At 37.1% G+C, this 22,826-nt stretch overlaps 2 protein-coding genes and 1 long non-coding RNA gene across 18 annotated transcripts; 2 read left to right on the top strand and 1 right to left on the bottom strand.

The window, feature by feature from the left end:
* The first annotated feature begins 3,776 nt into the window (after positions 1–3,776).
* On the top strand, positions 3,777–7,447 carry LOC113742703 (transcription factor ICE1-like). The gene is made up of 4 exons (XM_027270619.2): positions 3,777–5,304; positions 6,272–6,508; positions 6,628–6,798; positions 7,150–7,447. The coding sequence occupies exons 1-4, from the start codon at positions 4,063–4,065 to the stop codon at positions 7,231–7,233; spliced, it is 1,734 nt and encodes a 577-aa protein (XP_027126420.1). The 5' UTR covers positions 3,777–4,062; the 3' UTR covers positions 7,234–7,447.
* A 2,552-nt stretch (positions 7,448–9,999) lies between these two features.
* Positions 10,000–15,029, bottom strand: LOC113742702 (auxin response factor 2A). Its single transcript, XM_072047289.1, is given in 13 exon segments — positions 10,000–10,397; positions 10,686–10,883; positions 11,035–11,225; positions 11,315–12,270; positions 12,379–12,550; positions 12,625–12,820; positions 12,994–13,158; positions 13,237–13,327; positions 13,423–13,507; positions 13,609–13,780; positions 13,782–13,834; positions 14,253–14,368; positions 14,465–15,029. Coding segments are annotated over 12 exon segments (2,475 nt in total). The 5' UTR covers positions 14,565–15,029; the 3' UTR covers positions 10,000–10,397; positions 10,686–10,705.
* Positions 15,030–15,307: 278 nt separating this feature from the next.
* Positions 15,308–22,509, top strand: LOC140005935 (uncharacterized). 16 transcript variants are annotated; one of them, XR_011813479.1, is made up of 11 exons: positions 15,661–16,241; positions 17,501–17,567; positions 17,716–17,769; positions 17,977–18,051; positions 18,342–18,377; positions 18,681–18,789; positions 19,357–19,414; positions 21,030–21,346; positions 21,729–21,852; positions 21,956–22,065; positions 22,157–22,509. It is a non-coding gene; the product is annotated as an uncharacterized lncRNA (long non-coding RNA). The 16 variants fall into 16 exon arrangements; XR_011813483.1 differs by lacking the exons at positions 21,729–21,852; positions 21,956–22,065; positions 22,157–22,509 and adding an exon at positions 15,308–15,654 and having other exon boundaries at positions 15,777–15,853; positions 16,099–16,241; positions 21,030–21,374; XR_011813472.1 differs by lacking the exons at positions 21,729–21,852; positions 21,956–22,065; positions 22,157–22,509 and adding an exon at positions 15,313–15,654 and having other exon boundaries at positions 15,805–15,853; positions 16,099–16,241; positions 21,030–21,374.
* Positions 22,510–22,826: the final 317 nt, after the last annotated feature.

Raw genomic sequence — 22,826 nt, 5'->3', positions numbered from 1 at the left:
CCAATTTGAAAAGGAGAGGAAAAGGGATAATACATACATATATGAAATATGTGGTCAGCCAGTGTGATTGATAATAGTTGTAAATTGTGGCTAATCAAGCAGGGAATACAAGTAGATTATTAAGTATCATATAATTATTAAGATTAGTTTAAAAACAAGTTGTTATTAAGTACTATTTATCCTAATCCCTTTGGACTTGGGTGGTAGCAGGCTATTAAATCGAATGTTTAAGTGTTCAAATTTGTTTGATTATTGTAACGGATTTAAAATTTTATTCAATTATTTGTTAAATCGAATTTAGACTAGTTTTTTTTTTTATCAAAATTACAAATTATTAAACATAAAATGCTATTTAAATTTGATTTAACTGACTGGCAAACCGAATTCAAAGAACTTTTATCATCAAATCGATTGAATTCAATTTGATTGATTCGTAGCGGAAAGATAAAAGAATAGCGAGAGTAGCAGCGGTTGTAGCAAGCTAATCTAGGGGCTGCTGGGGTGGGTGGGCCCAGAGAATTAAGGTTTCTGATTGGATATGAAGTTGCGGTGTATGGAGAACCCCTCACGAGAATCCCGTCTCGCCATCTTCCAATGTGGCGACAGACAATTGAAAAGTCAAAGACTGCAAAAATGAAATTTCCTCTTGGCCAGGTTATCCTGTTCAAATCAAACAAAACCAACTCCAGGCTCCAAATCCTACCCTACCTAGAGGGTTCCCGAAGGATGATGGAGCTGATAGAAATTTGAGAATTATCCTCTACATTAATTCAAATTTTCGAGTTTTGCCTTCTTTTTTTTTTTTTGAATTAGTTTAGAGAGTAAGTGCTAAGGACTTTCATCTTTAATTTTGCAATTTTATCGGACATTGAGATCAAAATATGTAATGCAATTAACAAAAAGAATAATAATTAACTCGATCTAGATGAGTTGATCATCAAACAAAATATAAGATGTAGTTTCACGACGCCCTCCAATGCATGCCAACAACAAACGATTGGAGTATCTAATGCGTAATAAAAAGAACATTAGGCATCAATTTATGCTTATAATTGTAGACTTATCCTTATATTATATAAGAATTAGTTGTGATCAAAGGGGTTTGAATTTCCATCGCCTAGATAGGGATTTTTGGAAATATGGAATATTGTGTAGTTTTTATAAAACTTTTGGTATAACTGAGGGCAGTATGTGTTTAGGTATATTTACTCAAATGCCCTCATTTTGGTATGTTTAAAACTTTGATTTATGGATTAATTTCAGAAACCTCCCATGAGATTTGTTATAATATCACTCAACTCCCATTAAGTTTTTAAAATCTCACTTACCTCCCTTGTCAACTTGACAAGATTAAATATTTCTATTAAAGGCCACAAATTAACAACATTACCATTGCTTTTAATAACCATTTAACCAAAAAAATCAAAACAAACTAAAATTTTAAAAGCAAAAAATGTAAATTAAAAAATAAATTGCTAGCTAATAACGGTCAATATTTCTTTAAATTGAAGTCATGGTGGAATAGCAAAAGATATGAATAAATTAAATCTAATCAAGATCAACCATTTAGGAGGATTTTAGAGAGTAATTAACACATTAAAAAATTTCGTGCACAATTACAATTAAGGAAGTCAAATATTTTTTTGGAGAAATCTGTTTTAATTCATGATGTTATTTAAGTCGTATTGAAAATTAAAATAATCTCTTCATATGTGTGAATTTTTCAAGGTGTAAATTTTGTTTTTGTTCCAATACAATTAAAATAAATAATTTACATCAAGAAATTTACACCTTATAATAATTTAACTTTATTTTATTTTTTATTGTTGTTATAAATTTCATAAGTAAGATAATATAAGGGTAGTATTGGAACAAAAAAATTTTCTTTCTTTTATTTCCTTTAAAGGGATTAAAATGTTACAAGAAATGTCAATTCAACAAAGGTAAGTGAGATTTTAAAAATTTCAGGGGAGATGAGTGATATTAGTGTGTTTGGATTGTAAGTTATTTGAAATATTTTTACTGTAGCACTTTTTGTGATGTGATGTATGTGAGATAAAAAGATAATTGGGAAGATAAAAATGTGCGTTGTAAATTGTAATGATGATGTAAGCAAATAAATTTTCAAATAATCTCCTGTCCAAATGGAGACATTTGGGTATTTCTGAAACCTTGAGAGAGGTTTCTGAAATTATCCCTTGATTTATGGAGACATTTGGATATTTCTGAAATATGAAATTATTTTGTAGCCATTTTTGCATCGAGTACAACTCATATAAGTTTATGTGTTGATGTAATTACTGAAATAATGTTATAGATACATTTAATTGAAATGTGGTTTTTGCTTTGCAATTAACACAACGACATATTAGCACTTTGTTATAACTAACCATTAAAGGATATTTCTTTATCTGAAACAACTTATGTCTACTTTTGGTCGATTTTCAACTGGCATCTGTAGAGATCTTTTGAGAATGGTAAAATTGTAAAAGTATTGATAAAATAAAGTGTACAAGTGTATGCTACAATTAGAACATATTATTATTAGTTTTATCATATCTGATAACTTTGTTTTTCAAAATATACTATTATTTATTCAATGAAAAATTCTCTTTAATCACAGTCACCAAACACGAGCCTAGTAATATGATAAATGACCAACCTAGTACTTTTGGGAGAATTTTTTGCTTTATCAAAATTTCCTAAATCATTGAGTTTACATTCCAATCTTTGAAACAAGAAAACCCCGCCAACACTAGGGGAAAAAGAATGCCTAGTTCCTACTATGAAACAAAACGAAAACGTTACATAGAACATATTTGGAATTGGATGCAGCCCATCATTTTAAATCCAAGTACAAGCAAACATTCTAAAAAAATAAAAAAGGAAGGAACATTTCCAAAGCTGCTAAGACCGCATCATCCTAAATTTAGTTATTCCTTTAGTCGTAAATTGAGGTCCCCTTTTTAACAACCCTGGAGCCTCAGCTAAAGATATGCGAAATTTCGTCATCTTTTCCTTGGCTTTGCTTCTGCTCTTTAAACTTTTTGCTAATGATGAGTTTTCCTGCTCACCTCAGATGACAACAAAAGAGAAGCTCGGAATAAGTGTGTGCTTTGTTTATGATAGATTGGCTTTCCATATAAAGCCAGAATCTACTGCACAAAGTTTCATACGTTCATGCTGGTGCTGTCACCCTTTGGAAATAGGAAAACAGCTATGAAAATCATCTACATACTACTGCTTCCAGGGGGAATAGGAAAACAGCTATGAAAATCACACTACTACTGGGGATACAGCCAAGGCAATCTTTATGAATATTTTCCATACCAAATTTGAGACTTGCAATACAAATGACTAAGCCCTTTTTGATATGCAAAAGCGTTAATCGAGTCTTTCAAGTTGTTTTTCTCTAATTTGGCATTTCACATCATACAATTGCGATAATTTCGATGCTAGAAACAATTCCAGTTATGACGTTTAAAGGTATCCCGGGTACAAATATTTCGATATCTACACAAATTAGAAGGGTGACATTTGGCTTCTTTCTCCCTAAAACCCTCACAACCAAGTCATCCATCGAAAGAGATTAAATTCAAAGAGCTCACTTGAAATGAAAGCTTTAAGCGAAGCACATAATAGAGGCGATATAGGCCATGCAAAGACGGGTGTAATTTGTTTCCAAGCCACAGTAAAATAGTACAGTAATTGTACTAGAATTTTCCGTTGTTTGAGATTTAGTAGAGTGTAGATGCCAAATCTATAAGTAATGGTCGTAGTAAATGATGGATCAGCAATTCAGCTGTATGAATGTAACGTCCCAAGCTACAAGTGTCAGTCTTCTCCAAATAAAAGACGTCTCCCTCTGGAAAAAGCCATTTCCCTTTTTTCTCAGTTACACATCTCCTTCCTCATTTCCCTTCCTCCGCCCTTTAACCCCCACCATACACCGCCATCTTTCTGTCTCTTTTTTGTCCTCTTCTATTCAATACCAAAACCATATATTGTCTTTCTTTCTTTAGTTTCATCTGCCAAGGAAAAAAAAAAGAATTGGAAAGAAATATGTTGTCAAGAGTTAATAGCATGGTTTGGATGGATGATAAGGATCAAGAAACGGCTTCGTGGGATCATCATCCATCAACCATGAACAACAACAGTAACAATGAGCAAAATGGGGTTCTGGAGAACAGAGAAGATATGGAAATGGGCTCAATTCCAACATTCAAATCCATGCTTGGCGTTGAAGATGAAGACTGGTACTTGACCACTACTAATCATGCTGAGACCAACAATCCTAACAACAACAATGCTGGCACCATGCAAAGCAGCCATCTTGACATGAGGGACATAACTTTCTCAGCTAACTTCGCTGAGGCTGATCATCAAAATCTAATCTTGCAAGCTGTGGACTCCTCTGCTTCATGTTCACCATCACCTGCCTCAGTTTTCAACAATCTCGACCCTTCTCAGGTACAACATTACTTTTTGCAGCCCCCACCAAGAAGCAATCTTCTTTCTGGCCTTAATACGTTGTCCACTACCCAGTTAGACAATGGTAGCTTTGACTTGGGCTGCGAAAGTGGCTTTCTTGAAAGTCATCAAGGTTTGGGTGGTTTTAGCACCAGAGGTGGAGTTGGGGTTTTGGGTGTTGGATTTAATGATTTGAGTTCTCAAACCCAGTTGGGAAGTCCTAATTTGAACTCAGGGAGTCAATTTTCAACAGCCAATTTGCTTCAAATGCCCCAAAATAATGGTGGTTTTGGTCCACTGGGGTTTGGAGAATGTTCAGGGAATGTGAACTCTTTGTTTCTTAATAGGTCTAAGTTACTTCAGCCACTTGATAATTTTACTTCAACCGGGGCACAGCCCACTTTATTTCAAAAAAGGGCTGCTTTGAGGAAGAATCTGGCATGTAGCAGTAGTAATTTGGGAGTTTTGGGGGGTGAAATTGGGCAGAGTTCTGGTAACAGTGAAAGCTATGATAAGAAGAAAGAAGTTGGTGAAGCCAGTGGACTAAAAAGGAAGGGTAGCGATTTCGATGATCTTGAGGATGTTAGCATTGATGGGTCCAACCTGAATTATGATTCTGATGATTTGTTGGAGAATCACAGTAAGGTGGTGGGAGAGGGTGTTAAGAATGGCGGAAATAGCTCGAATGCTAATAGCACTGTCACCGGTGGTGAGGATCAGAAAGGGAAGAAAAAGGGACTTCCAGCAAAGAATTTGATGGCCGAACGCCGTCGTCGGAAGAAGCTCAATGATAGGCTTTACATGCTGAGGTCCGTTGTGCCAAAAATTAGCAAGGTAAGAAATTCTATACAGCAAATTCTCGTGAATTTGTTATTTGATTTTCAACATGTTTTAGGCAATAATGTCTTAGGCAATAATGTCTTCTTTCTTTTCCTTTTTCCATTAGTGTTCCTTTCTTATCGTTTTTTTTTTTTTTTTTTTTGGTTTTAATTGAACTGAAAACTTGAATTGGGTTGCGTTTGATGAATGCATAGGATTTTGTCTTTGTATTATTGTTCAAAAGGCTGGAAGTTAAAGCAAATGGGGCAGCATTTAATTCATTCACATGGACTCCATGAATTGATTTCGAGTGAAAGACACCTTGAGAGCCAGGACCACTGGCGGAAACATGGAATCCCACCATTATTTGATATTATACTAGTTTGACAGTGAACCCTTCTGAGAGTTGTCTTGCTCACTTGCACGCTCACTTTAAGAGACTCATTTTTAAACTTAATATCTTGGCAATAAATACGTTTATCTCCTAATCTTCTTGGTTCTCCTGGTTGCTGATTTACCTTCACAATCTCTAAGTCCCACTTCTTCACTTCATATTTAAATTTTAATTAGTTTAGTTTGGTGGTCCAATGAGTATTAATTGCTTCTCATTCCAGCTTTTGCAATGCTCACCTCTCAATCTACACATTTGTTGAAATATGATTACATAAAACATCTTTTTGCAGCTTAGGACTTGTAATAAGAAACGCGCAGCGCAGCTGTGCAGGGAGGAGAGGGTTATAGAGACTTAAGACTACAATGCTTATGACTTGAACATAAATTTAAGATGACTTTTGAAAAAATATTTCCAATTTTGGTTGTGTTGCTAATTTTGTCTCCCCAATTGCATCATGACAAGATTATTGAAGTGGGCTGGCTATGTTGCTAGATCACTGTAGAGGTTAAGAGATGGTTTTATGGTGCAAGAACTTTGCTGGGGTTTTTGTGATGATATAGTACAGATGACTGTTTTTTATGCTCGTAGATGGACAGGGCCTCAATTTTGGGCGATGCAATTGAGTACTTGAAGGAACTGTTGCAGAAGATCAACGATCTACAAAATGAATTGGAGTCGACCCCTGCTGCCTCCGCATTAACTCCCACCACACCCTTCTATCCTTTGACTCCTACTGCCTCCGCCCTGCCCTGCCGTATCAAGGAAGAACTCTGTCCAAGTGCCTTTGCAAGTCCATTGTCAAGCCCAACTGGACAACCTGCAAGGGTTTGTCTTTCTTTTAATCGCAAGCATTTCGTGAATACCAATATCTACTTGTTTCTGATGATTTTGAACTAATGTGAAAACCGTCCTAAATATGATCCTCTGCGTGTTTATATTTGTAGATTGAAGTAAGGTTAAGAGAAGGAAGAGCTGTAAATATCCACATGTTCTGCGGTCGCAGACCTGGACTCTTGCTCTCAACCATGAGGGCTTTGGACAGCCTTGGACTAGACATCCAACAGGCTGTGATTAGCTGCTTCAATGGATTTGCCTTGGATATCTTCAGAGCTGAGGTAATTAACTTTCACTCATATATGACGTTGCAGCAGGGTTCTTTATCTAATTTTTTTTAATCAGAACCTAAAAAGCATTGTTGGTTTTGATAAAGTTCCAAAAATATAGAAGTTAACTTAGAACACTCCTCCTATCCTCCCATGAGAAATTAATTCTGAAAGAAACAACAGATCACAAGCTCAAAACTTAATCTCTCTGGAACATGATGGGCATGTTAGACTCACAAACTCATGGTTATTTGGAGGAGCCCAAGTGCTTTTGATTATGAACCTCGTTTTATTTGTCAAAATATATGAAAGCTGCGGATTGAAAACTTATGGCTGTTTCAAACGTTGTTATGCCAATTACAGCAATGCAATGAAGGCCAAGAAATCCCTCCAGAACACATCAAAGCAGTTCTCTTGGATTCAGCTGGCTTCCAGGGGATTGTCTAATTTTCTACTGCTCAAGATTGTGAACGCTGTTTCCCTTTTGCAGATCAGTCATCCAATGGCTAATTCGTCTGTCTATTCAACAGACTTTCTTTGTTTTAGATCGCATTTACATTTAAGCCGCTCTACAGTTCCTTATTTTGCAAAAAACTTGTATGCTTTAAAGCATTAAACATTTGTTGTCTGTATTTCGATGTCAAGATTGTCTTTTGTTGAAGTAGCTTTCTTCTTGTAGCAATTTAATTTACTTAAATCAAATTAGTTTTTTGAATTATAGTAGCCAAGCCATTGATGAATGTCTAGTTGTTGCAGCAGGACAACTCGGTCTTGCAAGTTGTGAGCGTATTCCTTACTAAAGGAACTATCTCAACAACAAATTAGCGTTTCTTTGGTTGTTGGTAGTTGACTCCATCCCCCTTTTAACTTTTTTACGTTGGAGACTGTTTCCTGTATCCAGCTCAACAGAAAGCCGACTCAACAGAAAGCAGCATGGCATTAGGAAATTCATGGTTCAATTAGAACAGGACGTTTCCCTTATCTGAAAAGTGTCCCAAATAACCAACTACTCCTAGAGGAGTTAGCTACTAAGAAAGCTTTAAAATTCTATTTAGGTGTACACATGGTTCAAAGACTCGGCTGAATTGTCACCGTCGCGGGTCCTCCCGATACGATACCGGAACGATACGATTCCGAGATGCTTGACTCGCTGAAACGTCATCATGAAGGGTTGAAACGGTCGAGTCACACCGAATCACTCCGAGTCATCCCAAATCAACTCGAATTTTTATTATTTTTACTAATTTTTTAATTATTTTTGTTTATCATATTTTTTACAATTTTTAGAATATTAAATATTTCAAAAATTCGCGTCTCATCGATACCGCGACCAATATGCCGAGACCGATGTGAAACGGTTCGAGCCGCGACCGCAACTTTGAACCATGGGTGTACGTCAAGGGATCCAATTCCCGTGCATGTCTGATTAATTGAAGATAATTATGCATCTGTAATTGGTAAGGTTTGAACTTAGACTATTAATTAATGACATTAATTGACCAACTTCAAAATTTTTGGATTTAATTAAAGGAAGGCATTGAATCCGTTGGTCTCTCAAAACTGTTTAAATTCAACGTGTCAGTGTGTTAAACGGTTAAACCGGATGATTTCTGCGATTTCACTCAAAATGACTGATTTTTTAACACAATTGGGTTTTGGGGGTTGTTTGGACTGGAAAGCAGACGACGACTCAACCAGTCCAACTGGCCAGTCCAGACTGGGTTGTAAAACAATGAAAGAAAACAAAGAGCCCAAGCTATAAACATGGATTCATTTGTCAAAAACTCATCCGTCTTTGGTTGTTGGTAGTTGACTCTATCCCTCTTTAACTTTTTACGTTGGAGACTGTTTTCGGTATCCAGCTCAATGACAAGCGGCATGGCATTAGGAAATTCATAGTTCAATGAGAACAGGACATTTCCCTTATCTGAAAAGCGTCCCACAAAATCAACTACTCCTAGAATAGTTAACTACCAAGAGAGCTTTAAAACTCTATCTAGGTGTAGGTCAAGGGATCAAATTCCCTTACATGTCTAATTAATTGAAGATAATTACGCATCCGTAATTGGTAAGGTTTGAATTTAGAATGTTAATTAATGACATTAAATGACCAACTTCACAATTTTTTGATTTAATTAAAGGAAGGCACTGAATCGGTTGGTCTCTCAAAACCGTTTCAATTCAACGTGTCAAACGGTTAAACCGGACGATTTCTGCGATTTTGCTCAAAATGATCGATTTTTTAACCCTATTGGGGTTTGGGGGTTGTTTGGACTGGAAAGCCAGACGACGACTCAACCAGTCCAACAGGCCAGTAACAATGAAAGAAAACAAAAGAGCCCATGCTTAAACATGGGTTCATTTGTCAAAAACTCATCCGTCTTCTTCGCGAACTTTGGCCATGACGTGAAGATTATCAGGGTTGTACATTGTTGCACCTGATAGCTTTTTCCCATGTACCACTATACGAGTAATCAAGTTTTGTGACGGGAAAAACAAAAGGATCGAATGATAGCTTTTTCCCACTGTTGGTAGCTTGCCGGACATTGGTGCAGGAGAAGAAACTGTTGTATGTTCTTGACAAACTAAACATGAAATGCTTATATGGGAAACCATTTTTTGGTGGGAGAAGTTAGAAATCCTTAAACGGAACTAGCTGCTGGCTAACAGGCCCTATTACCTTTCCCCGTAACACTTACTTTCTCCTGCCTGAAAATGACAAAGCTACTGCTGCTTAGACAGGTATGCCAGCTCAAAACACCCATGCTAAGAGTCGTTTGCGTTTCTGTAAGTTCCTTCATAAGAGTCGTGCCCAACTGGGGATGCAAGCTTCAGAACGTAATAGACTTTTGACGCTTTCTTGCCTTCTAGGTCGATGCAATATCAAGCACCATACCTGGTAATCGTGCCGTTCCTCCAAAGCTGAGAGCTTCCCAGTTTCTTCCCATCCAGATTAAAGAGACTAGTTATTCCACAAGCACGACTTTAACAGGGGCTCGGGTATAAAGATGTACAAAATCAGCAAGTTTGGCAGCTGACATGACATCTACCCCTGAAGTCATTCTGAGTATAGCTCTCCCGAAAGGAAGCAACATGTCAGTGGCCCGACACCTAGGCATGGCAATCTTTATTTGCATTACCGAGCTACACCAACATTATGAATACATCCAATCAAAACCCAAGAAACTCACATTTAAGTGATTGCAACTACAATTTGGGTGAATATAAAACATTTGATCATTACACATTTTAGAGGTCAATACTACAGAAACATGCGCCCAAGGCTAGTAGATTTGACAATGTATAGACATACTATCCAAAGCTGTTAAATCGTGAGTTGGCTATGTACAAAGGGGGGATGCCTTGAAGCAAGGTACCCATGCCTTGCTGATAAAAAGATAATATGGGGTATGTATAGTACGTATAAAGTAGGAAGCCATATATAAGCTCCAAAGAAGGGTGCAAAATTGCCAATAGGAAATGCTTCAGCTACATATAGAGACCCTGCCATCAGGTAGTAAAAGGCTATATATATGCATCACTACGCCTGAATGTCCAAAACTCAACAGGGTTGAGGCAAACAGTCTACTGCCACTCTTCTGCACAAAATCCTACACAGAACCAAAAGGTTAGCAAATTATCATTGCCACAAAATACCATTGGACCCTGAAAAAACACTTCTTCAAACAAAAATGCAATACAAAACCCTCTTTCCACAGTTATTTCCCCTTTAAGGGCATGCAAGAGTAGGAATTAATTATCTTTTCAGTTTTCATAACACTCGTCATTTCATCTTTTTCCAGATAAGCAAAACCATGATAGGAAATGCACAAGGCATACAGAAAACAAGATACGTTTTCTTTGACAGACATCTCTACCAGAGCAACAAAAGAGAATACCTAAATGAAAGGATCAAATTCTAGCAGTCATCAGGGCTTGATGCTGAAGGCTGTAGCAGATTCTTCACTTCTTTGGCATCCAAGCCTTGTGCAACTGATGATTGCTCCTCGCCTCTGGAATTGAGTGTCCCTGGATTCATCCGTTGCACCTCTTCTCTAGTATAAATAAAGATCTTACGAACCATGCCACAGAATTCTCTGATAAAAACAACCAATTAATGAAAATTATTAACCAGAAATCACAACAATGACGCGTTCACAATCTATCAAGTGGCACAAATCATCAAACACTATAGATCAATACATGTTTTGACGTTTACATTGTGAGGTCAAGGAATTGAAGACTTACTGCCATGGATCATCTCCAACGAGCATCATGTCACCCTCATCATCAGTATATACAACCAACCAATGCTTAGTGCGATACTTCAATTCACCGTTGAATTCAAACAACCGATCCAGTTCAGCGATCAATTCATCATAGTTGTTAAACTTTGTTAGATCCACAGACCTACCGAGGGCAATCCCCTGTTTATGGACCTGAAATGAGAGCATCCTATTCACACGAGCTAATGTTGACAAATCAAATGTTACTGCAAAGAAAACATCAATAAAAACATATGCAGAACCTTAGTGCAGCTCCTTGTTGAACCTCCAGAGACTTTTCCTTCCCTATCTCTTGTAACTTGATTAAATGTTTGGCATTGCTTATCCTGCTCATTACTAGCAACCACATTATCAGCCACCTTTCCGCCCTTTGGTTGTTCAGACCTCTGATCAGATTCAGACACAGAGGACCGATGAGTATGCATTCCTGGAAGTAGTTGGCCTACTGACTCGATTGTTCTATTTTTGTGAGATGATGCTGGCTCTAATGGCATAGGGTTGCTTATAAGGGGGATACCAAAAAGCTTACAGTTCCCCTCTTTAGGTTTGACGACCTCATGCGGCGGTACCAACATAGGTTTATGAACCATCTCCCTGGAGTTGGGAGGCATCTGAATATAAGAGGTCATTGGCGGAGGCATTAACCAATTAGCTTGTTGATTGTCAAGTCTATTACTGGGAAGCAGGGGATACTCGTTAAAACTACCATATCTGGCATCCCCTCGAGTCTGATATGAAATGTCAGTGCCTTGCCCACGAGTTTTTACACTAGGCTCCATCAAATTAAGTGAAAGACCAGAGGACATTAACGACCATGGGCTTCCAAGGTAATTCAATTTTCCTTCATGTTCTTGCAATTGCCGTTTCTTTGAGTTAGCAGAAACAACAGTTTGATCAGCAGAAGTTGTGGAGAACTCATTTGGGGAATTAATTTGACTCCCAAAACCTGCTAAGAGATCTGTAAATGATGATTCAGGCCTCCCGAAAGGCAACCACTTGTCTGAAGCATATCTGCGTGAAGAAGCACAAACATCTAACTTGTCATCATCCAGAGACGGTGGCCATATGACAGGCTTCTCTAGAGAATCTGACTCGTTACTTTCTCCAAGAGTGCCTCTCAGGGTCGATGGTTCTTGACCTTGCAAGACCCTCGACAACCCACTAGCTGGTGAAGGGTCTATGGTTATCTTAGACGAACCTGCATGGCAGCACAAATGCGAGAATCAACAAAATAATTTGGCTACATCAAACTAGAACCCAAAATCATAATCAGGAAAGAAATAATAAAATAAAAGCGAAAACCTACCTTCCCTGGTAAGCACAGAAGAATCAGGAGATGATGGCAAAATGTTTGGCCGAGGCCTTTTTGGCCTAGGCACCGGAAGAGGATTAAGTGCAGGAGGAGTAAGCGCAGGTTCAATTTTCCAGGGTGAAACCCTATCAGGCCGAGGAATAGTTGAAGTTTCATCCCATCTCACCTTAAAGAAAAGGTTACCTTTTCAGATCCATCACAAAATGCAAAAGAAGACAAAATGAAGTTCAAAGATACTACCTTCAGGCACCTCCACTTTGATTCTGGCCACCTTTTTGGATCAGCTTCTTCAGTACCAACGATAGTTCCAGTAAATCTCTGCTCTGGAGCCTCTTCACCTTCAAATCGCATTTTAAACCTCATTCCAATGGAGTAGCTGTTTTTCACAGACTCCATATACTGGTCAAAAGGAACAATAAACTCAGAGGGGCTTGTCCTGTAGACGACAAATAGAGAAGGAAAACCAGTCAGATTCTCGAGCAAATCCAATTCCACTAGCATCCAAAACCATTCATCAATCATGTTGCTTAACATATAAAGTTGCACATTGTGTCTAATCTTTGGCTTTTTAAGCAGACAACTTGCAACAGAGTGATAAAAGTAACATACCTAGGTTTATAATAAACTGTGAAAAATGTATTGGTTTGAATGGCATGCCAAGCTGTTGCAAGCACGCCAAGATGCATGCTGTGACTGGATATGACTGATGATGGAGCATTTCCTTGCTGTCTCATGGCTCGTCTCACCCCAACACGAAGCTCCCCATTTTCACCTCTAAATATGCAATATTAAACAATTTGAAAAAAAAATTCCAGTGCAGAGGACAATAAGACTTTTGGGATGGTACCAAACCTGAGAAATATGAAGGCATCCCCTGCAACAAGCCTTTTTGAACTAACAAAAACGCTCCAACCACTCTGAAGGAGGTGTCTCCGTGGTTGACCTGGAGATTAACAAAAAAATGCTTTTCTAATCCGATGTAATACAACACGGTAAAATGGTTTACAGTCCAAAATGTGCCAAGTTTCTGAATTATACCACGAAAGATATGTCTAAACCGCCACTCATTTCCATGCAAATCTTTGGCTACCAGTTCTTGCGTTGGAGGCTGTCGAGACATGTCCTGTCATAGACAACCAAATAGATATGCACATTTCAACCCCCCATTCCCAGAAAAGTACTAAAAAACAATAAAAAAAATTCAAGCCTTGTAAAAACACTCACCAGTTGTGGAAGACATTCATCAGCATGTCGTCTCAGCACTGAAAATCCACCATGAGTGCTTGTATCAGATGCAGTAAGAGTCTTACAAAAAGAATGCACATGGAACCTCGGTGGAGGGGGTGGCACTGGCTCTTTCTTCACAGCATTCTCATCTTGCTGCCATTGACCATATCAAAAAATTGACAGGCATCGCCTGGTCTGCAACCTGATTAGTTGACGCTTCAACCTAAAGAGAGGAACAAAACCCTTGACAAGTCAGCCTCCATATACAGCAGTACATTCACCCAATAAAAAAAAAAACAAAACAAAAAGGACAATAAAGTTACCGAAATATTCCCCCCTTTGAGGGGACACCAAGTATGATACGTAAAAAGAGACCAAAAAATTAACACAGAATTTCTATGTTACAAATCAGTGAAGCATGGTAAGGCTTGTAAATGAAGGAAGATAGGACACAAAAATGAAGAAACCCAGGATAAACTTGCATGAATCTGAAAACAAAAACTGCTGATAAAGCATTTAGACAGATAAATGTAAATGCACGAAGACAAAAAAAAATGAAGAAACCCATGAGAAAATTGCATGAATCTGCAAATGAACATTAACGATAAAGCATTTGAACAAAAAAAAGTAATTAAAAAAACCTGTTCTATGTGGCCTTGAGGAAAATAATACACAAGCTCTTTCTCACGAGGCACTGTCACCAACGGCCCAGCACATGCCCGCCAAAGCTCCGTATACAGAGCCGTCTCAGCATCAACTGACATAGTAAAGCAGCTCAAAATCATAATCCACAAGAATCAGACACGAAAATGACTTAGAACGCCAGAAATGAGAGCAAAACTTCATAAAATACCTTTTCCGGCACCGGAAACACTTTTAGCCACTTCCGGTAGCCCTCTTGGGCCATCACTTGGCTCAGTATATCCCTTGATCGACACCTCTGAAGCAGCCATTTCTACACCCTACTTGTTAACATAGATCTCTCATCCCAAAACCCCCCACCAAGAAAGCACTCAAAACACGAGCAAAAACTGCAAAAGCCAACAAAAAAATATCCACTCAAAGCACCAAAACGCTGTCACTCAACTCAAACTCATAAACCCACAAAAATTCGTCAACAAACTCACGAAAATTCTCCAAGAGCCCACAAAGTTCTTTTTAAGTTTTTCTCCCTTAATTCACCAGCTACCAAGAGTTCCAAAGAATTCACCTCAGAAGCAGCTCCAAGAATCTCAGAACTTCACAGTAGTGAGAGACCCGTGAAAATTATAAGAAATTTAGCTAAATAATAGAGAGAAAAAAATGAGGAGAGAGAGGAGGATAGAAATGAGAGAGCAAAGTTTCATGTAAGTGATGTGAGAGAGAAGGACAGAGAAGAGGAGAGGTATGGTGATGGGGGACCTTTGGATAAGCAGTGGAGTCAAAAATATGGGTAGAGCAATTATTTCAACCGCGGTCAAATTGTAACCCGTGGTTGGAACCGGGAATAGCCGGTCGGGCAGGGCTTTTTGACTGGGTGTAGCCGGTTGGTGAGACACTGTCTGAAGGGGACAATTAATAAAGGCAGCTTAACGGCGCAAAACTGACGGAGTGAGAGTGTGGCGAGAGGGGATTGGGTTGGCAAGTGACGGCATTTGTCTTTGACGTTAGTGGAAAGTTGTTCGGTTTTTCAACATAAGTAGATAACATGGCAACTCCATTCAGCCAGAATTTTCGTCGTCCTCTCACGTGCCCGGCATGTGGATTGGAATCATCATGTTGTTCGCGCATCGCGCGTTAGTTTTCCCATCTGGCCTCGCCTGCCAGTGTCCCATGTGCCCGTGCTTCCGTCTTTCTGATCTTCTGCTGCATTTGCTCTCTTCCCGCTGCATTCTCTCTCCCACTACATTCTCTTTCTTTCTTTTTTTGGTTTTTTTTTTGGGATAATGTTGCTCTATCACTTATCCGCATCCTCTGGAACCTGGTACAAAATTTTGTTGACCTCCTCCTTTGTTGTAATAGGCTTTCTTCTTCATCTCCGGTGAGGTCAGATCTTCTCTTCAGGTTGCCTCTGCTCTGCCCCTCTTTTTTTTTTTTTGCTAAAGTTCGTATTTCTTTTGTCCCTTGTCCACTGACGTGCAGTTTTCTGCTTTTTTTTCTCATCCACGGGCTTGTTACCGCCCAAGGACGTGCCATCTTCACTGTTGGTTGCAGATCTTGTGCTTTCTTCTTTCTCTCCAGTGAGGTCGGGTCTTCTCTTCAGGTTGCTCTGTATTCATGTTTTTCTCCTTCTCTGTAAAAACTTGTTTGATGCTAATGGTTCTTGTGTTTTGTTGTGCAAGCATTTTTTTCATTGCTTTTAGGAGACTGGTTTGTGATTTCTTTGGTAGCTGGGATTTGGACTCTCGAAGCCGTTTGTTTGGCTGCCCCTCTTTACTTGTCTTTCCCTCTCCTCCCCATCATCAAATTCCAGCCACATCTTCTAATGTAGCTCTCTACTACTTACAGACGGAATCCGCAGTAGAAGTTTTTGAACTGAAAAAGGAAAGCTAATCTCAGGGAGATAGACAGAAGAGAAGGTACGAGTACGACGGCGTCCAAGATGCAGAGTATCGCGGTTCTTCAGACCGAGAATAACCTTGCAACCGGAGGTATACTTTCTTCAACTTTCTTCCTTCTCTCAATATCTCAATCTCTCTCTTTCGCGCTCTTTTTTCTTTTGTTTCAATTAATCTGAATTTCTATCTACATTTCAACGGAGTAGTAGTATATCGTCCTTAATTGGTGCACAACATTAGGAAATCTTGTTCTCTTTCGTTGTTTCCCCTCTTTAATAATCGAACCACTTCAAGAAAAAAACCGACCTTGGGAATTATTTTGCCCTAATACCCATTGTGGGTTTCGTAAATTTTGGTAATTTATTATATTTAGCTAAGAGAATTGGAGGTTTTGGTATAATTTGTGTAAAATTCCACGATTTTTCGGCTAGCAGTTTGGGTTTTAGAATTGCTGGCTTTGTCTGAATTGTTATCTCTTCTATATTTAATGGATATCTGAGGATCATTTAGTATCTGAAACTAATAAATCTACCAACGCTTACAGTCATGAGTGTAGAGTTAACTAAATATGTTAACCTCTTTATGAATAACTTTTTAAGGACTTTTATGCTAATTCTTCGCATTCAAAAAGGAGATAAATGGAAGAAACATTATTTTCTGATATTAGAGACACCTGCGGGAAAGAAGATGATAGCAAGTTACTGACCCCAGGTAGTATGAGATGAGATTGTATTGTAATTGAGCAGGGTTCACTTATCATAATAGATTGAATTTTGTAGTTTTGAACTGATACATTGTTCTTTTGATTGACTGAGTGGCAATTTGGGAGCCATGCAGTTTGTTTTTCTTGTTTTTATTTTCTTATAATCCAAACCTGAAAAGGATTTGTTTTTTCTCTTCCGAGTGATTGTTTGGTTTTCCAAAGATTTAAATTTTCCAGAGATTGATTGTTTGGTTTTCCGAAGGTCAATCTCTTTAACCCAAGAAAATAATAATATTAAACTGAAAAACAACAAAAATGTTGTCTTGGGAAACTATTGTTTATTTACATGGCTTGGAAGTTGAAATTGTCAGAAACAAGAAGCTCACTTTCTCTGATGGTCATATTTCTTCATCAGGTTGACCATTGCCAAATAGAAGAGCTTAGCCACAAGACATCTCATAGCAATATCACGTCTTATTGTTGAAAAATTTGATTTTATGGTAGTGTTTGTAGGTTGAGTTATGACCCATGATTTATGCTCAGGCCCTTAAAATGGAGATATATAGTTAAGAAAAGTATAAAGGATTGGGGTGGCTTCAACATTTACCTTCAACTAATTTTCCCTTGTGTTTTTCCTTTTTGAATTCAGCTTTGTGGAAATTGTGGCTCCTGTTTTCTCGCGGGATGCTTGGCGATGTGTTTGGCATATGATTCAGGTTCCCTTCTCTAACTTTGTCATTTGTATACGTATGTTTTAAGCCTTGTTGTACCTCCAACTATTTTTGCTTTTAGCTGCTCTCATTAGCCTTGGTTCTTTCCAGCTTAGAGCTCACACTGATTTTTTACTTTCAATAACATTTCTAGAATGATTTGGTGCATGGTTGGGGATTGGATTTTGCGCTAAGGAGATGTGTGGAGGTCAGTGGTTTTATTTGTTTCTTATCACTGTATTATTTGAAAGATTTAGAAAAGAAGGCTTGTCTACCTGCTTTTCATATTCCTGTTGGAAGGAGAGATCTGCGGGACAGTGGCATGTAAAACAGATAAAATTGGAAAACATGTATTTATTTCAAATGGATGTCTGCGTATTATCAGTTTCATTGTAAGTGTATTTTGCCTGTGCAGCCTGCACATGAGAAAATTGATGTGGTTGACTCTCAGTGGATAGTTCATCAAGTTATTCCTTCTCTGGGAAGTCAGGTCAGTTAACTACTTTATTACAACCATCGGGACTTGTTTTTCCTTTTCCTAGAGGTGATTAAAATAATGAAGTTTAGTTGTTTGCAAATGTTGTTCTGTTCAACTTTAATTTCCATTTTTGAGCAAATGGTTCTTCATTTATAATATAAGCAACTTTTTAGCAGCAACCCCCTTATTTACATTTTTTTCTTCCACGTCAGTTATCCTACTTGTCCCTTGATCTGGTTTCCCCTCATTTAGATTTGTTTTGTTGATAATGATGCTAACAGCTTCAGCTTCGTTGATTCCAGGGTCAATCTGAAAATGGAAAAGCTCCTTGGCAAGGGGTATGTAAGCTGTTACTTGTTCGGTTTCCATTTCAACCTTTCTGTATATTTTTTTATTGAGGCCTTTTCTTTGTCCTTCGTTTTTTTTGCAAAAGTCAACTCTGAAAGCTTCTTCATCCAATTTTATGGTAATCTGAGTTATTCTATATCACCTACATTCTAACAATCATGTTTAAATTAGGATTCATAGGTCTTATATCTGCACTCTGTTTGAATTGCATGATTTTGCATTGAACTGAATTTCATTAGATTTGTCCAAACATCAAGTAACTAGCTTGAATTCTTTTCTATCTAATTTGGTAGGTAAGAGAGAGGTGCAGAAGTGAGTGGGTGCAGTTTCAAGATCGCCTAGCCAATGCAGATAAGAAATATATTGAACAGTTTGGGAGGACTTTGAATTAGCTAATTTCTGGTTATTACCTGTAACTTTCTTCATTTTCTTTTGTCCTTTTTCCATCTTTGTATCATTGTACGGAAGGGTGTTTTGGAGCCCAATTCTCTCACTCGATGTCTTTAAATTTTTTTTTTTTTTAGCTTCTAGCGGGCGGTAGCTGAACTTCCTGTAGTAGTGAAAACTAACGATCTGAAACTGGAAGAGAGTGATCCTTTTTTGTGTATAAATAGATTAGACTTTGCTTCATTTGACTCCCATATTGCCAATATTCATTTCCTTTTCTTTCTTTTTTCTTTTCCTTCTGTTTTTTTTCGCCCTTTTTTCCTTTTTCTATTTTCTTGAGGCGGGGAGGTGTGGGTGGGAATCCGTTGGTTGCCTCATACTGAACTCACCCGCTTACAGTTGTTATTTGGAGAACCATCCCCTGTTACCACTTTATTGAGCTTATTACCATCAGCAGTGGGATTATATGAGTTGGAGTACTTACCTACTTTCTGTTTAATATTTCACTATTAAGTTGCGAATTTGGAGACGGAATTTCTGTTATATGCCAAATTTCTAATATTCTGGGTATCTCTTTTGCAGGAACGAGGTATTTGAACAACAGAAAGTTTTGTATCCTTTTAAGTTTTCTTGCATTTGGGTATTGATACTACTCACCTTTATTGCTCTGACTCCTACTTCTTTGCACAAGTTCCCTTTGACCTGCAATGCTTCTTTACTTTTTTTTTCTCTTAACTTCTTGTAGCTCTGATTGGAAAAGAAATATAGAGACATTGGAGAAAAATAGTGTAACCAGTCTGAGGACATTGATCAATCTTGGTTCTGAAGTGTACATGCAAGCTGATGTTTATGTCTCTTCATACCATATCAATGTCATTTTACTTGGTTGTACATAGGATTAGTATACATTTGAAGTGTTTATCAAGATATGAAAGAATTCATTTCTCTTTTGTTTGAGGTGTGTGTGATTTATTATAACTCTATATGTTTGTGTCTGCCTATGCACTGAAAAAAAAAAGAAAGTATATGGTACCTTAGTTGTTCCAAGTATGTCTTCAGCTATGGTGAACAAAGTGTTGTAGGTTCTTTGGGCTACGAGCTTGGGTTTTGGTAGTCTCAGTACCAGATGGAATCATGTCAGATTGATATAGGGTGCAAGAGAAGTGTTCTTTACTTGATGTGATGGTGCTTACTGTAAACAAATATGAGAGATAATTGCAGAAACAAGGCAAAAACAATCAATTATGGGGACAGTTCAAAACTTTAACAGCTTACGAATAAGCGATCGAACCTGAATTTATCTTTCCTGATTTCCAATTTTCAACTCTAGATATTCCCCAGGCAATCATGACCTTCAAGCTTCTCATCATAACTATGCGTCTTTAGGAAACATCTGTTTTTTTGAACTTGATAAGTGGAGCCGATCCATGTATTCTTAAGGTAGCTATGTCAATGATTGAGTTGGAATGGAACAAACAAAAGAGAATGATTTATAATGTCAATGTATCTATGAATGATTTATAAGCCTATGTGCTTGATTTATCAACTCTAGATATATTGAGTGATTGAGTTGGATCTATTACAATTATCTATTGATTGAATACCTTGAGCTTTTTGCCAAAATCTGTCTCAAAACTGATTTTGATTTGTAGCTATGGTACATTTGCTACTTGAGGTTGTGATGGTTATGTTGATGTGTGGGATGGAAACAATAAAAAAAGGCTGTATCAGTTATTTTTCCTTAACTGAATTTGAAATGTCTTCCGCTCCATGACGACATTTGTCAGTTTTTTATCATACTTGTTATATTTGTCAAAACAAGGGTTCTTTTTTTTTTTTTTGTTTTTTGCCTCTGAATTTGAGATTATGATTTCTTTGTTATACTAACTTATTCTATTGTTCGTGGAAATTTATTACTTTAGCTCATTTTTCTGAAAGTGATCAATTGGAATGCTAAAGCAAGATGAATTGTATTAGAGATTTCTTTTTTGTTTCAGACTTTGACAAATGCTGTTTTATATCCTGTAAATGATGTTCTTCTGTGTTTGGTTCTTTCTGCGAGATGTTACTTTTGCTTCGGTGCGTTGTGTATAAAGGCATCTTCATAAGTTACTTGTGTGAGTGCTGTTTTGAATGATTACACTTATTCTTCTTGAATGATTTTGAATGCTTTTGACTGAATAAATAGTGTGTGCAGACTAGGAATTCATTGGTTATTTTGAATGATTTTGAATGCTTCTGATTTTTTGCTGCAGAATGCTGAACTGACTGCTCATGTGGCTAAGCAGTAAAGAGGAAGGAATCTGCTGTCCTATGTTAGGCATTGTCGTTTGATTATGAGTGCAGTTTCATTGGATGTTTTTTAGTTAATGTGTATTATGTAGTTATAGTTGTTAGAGGACTCAAGCACAGAAATTTTGTAATAGCTAGGTTGTTGCCATTTCAGTTTGTTGCCATTCTGTAATAGCTAGGTATGTATTGATCATATAATTTCTGAAGCATTCTTGATGGGAGAAAAAGACTTTGGGGTAAAGAATCAAGAAATCATATAGAGAACAAAGTTGAAATTAATGTAAGACGAGACCATACAGCTTTCCTAAGATTGATTCTTTATTTGGTTCATTATTTCTGAAATAAGTTCAATTCTTTGACCACCTTTTTTTTGCACATTACTTTTTCATTTTTTTGTGTTCATCCTAGATTAGATTAATAGTTTAAATATACTTTCCACAGTAATTAATTTATAATCAGTTCCACAATTTAGGTCTTGGTTTTCTTTTTATGACGTTTGTATAATAACCTATAAAAATATTGGGTATATCATAATTGTTAATGTGTCTAAAACAAAATGACTTCTTATATACAAAACAATTAATGTCATTCTTATATACAAAACAAGTAATGTCATTTTTAGTGTGAAGTGTCTTATTGAATTTCACTTTGTGTATTTCAAGCTTCTCTGGCCTCCAAAGACGAAAATTCGCTGAGAAGACGAGCAACAGCCATGATGAAATGATTGTTTTACTACCATTACTTCCTTACAAGGACTAAGGACAATTCATGAGGTCCTAGAATCCGGTATTTATTACTACCATTATATATATATTTTTTGCTTAGACGGTATTTATTATGGCTGATATGGTTTCTTTTGTTACTTTATAAACAAATCATGAAACCTCAGAATCAGTTCTCCATCGTATTGTCTCATCTATGAATCCATTCCTAAAACATGACTGGACTACATTCAATTGCTTCTATCAATTTTATCTATCAAAGTACAAGTACAAGCTGGTATAGTTTTGCATTCTCTAACCTTATTAACTCTCTTTCTTTTGTACATATGTGTATTTACTTATCACAATTTTTTTTCATACATTTATAGGATCTGCCAGAATTTGCGAATCTAAGGCTAAATGAAGATAGTACGACGACTATAACTCTTACAAATAGTCATAAATATTTTCATGTTGGTATGACCGGCAGATGTTTTGATCAAAACTGGAACCGTTTTGTTATTGATCATGATCTAAAAAATGGCCAGATATTGCTTTTTATTCCACAATCCAAGACCGCAAAGGAATAGAGAAGTTGTTTCTATGGCAGTTTGCATTTTCCATTTGATGGCACATCTGATTTACGCTGATTCTGCTTCAACGCAATGCACGGCATTTGTTGTATTTATGTTCTTAATGGAAAAAAGTTCTGGTTAGAAAAATGCTTCCAAAGCACTGCAAATTTAATGTTTAGCAAGTTCCTACTGTTGTAAACAACAATTGAAGCTTTCATAATGGATGTTCCAACGGCATTACTTATTAAACTTTGATGTTTAGCAATAAAGTTGATCCTACCTTTGGTTACAAAAAACAAATGGCTGGTATATATTAAATTTAGAAAAATGCTCCATTAAATTTGCATTAACAAAACTTCAGAGTTTGGAAGTTCCTATTAAAAATTTAGAAATTTAAATTTGCATTTCAGACTTTGGAAGTTTAGCAAAGTTTAGCAAATTTAGAAATTCAGGCTTTGGAAGTTCCAAAGCACTTTCATTAAAT

Source organism: Coffea arabica, chromosome 4e (genome assembly GCF_036785885.1).
Source record: "Coffea arabica cultivar ET-39 chromosome 4e, Coffea Arabica ET-39 HiFi, whole genome shotgun sequence".
Taxonomy (NCBI): domain Eukaryota; kingdom Viridiplantae; phylum Streptophyta; class Magnoliopsida; order Gentianales; family Rubiaceae; genus Coffea; species Coffea arabica.
The sequence above is the reverse complement of the archived record's forward strand: the minus strand, read 5'-3'. Positions and strand labels throughout refer to the sequence as shown.

Coding starts and splice junctions, on each gene's coding strand:
- LOC113742703 (XM_027270619.2), top strand. CDS start 4,063: ATGTTGTCAAGAGTTAATAGCATGGTTTGGATGGATGATAAGGATCAA. Junction 5,305..6,271: donor TTGTGCCAAAAATTAGCAAG/GTAAGAAATTCT, acceptor TTATGCTCGTAG/ATGGACAGGGCCTCAATTTT. Junction 6,509..6,627: donor CAACTGGACAACCTGCAAGG/GTTTGTCTTTCT, acceptor TTATATTTGTAG/ATTGAAGTAAGGTTAAGAGA.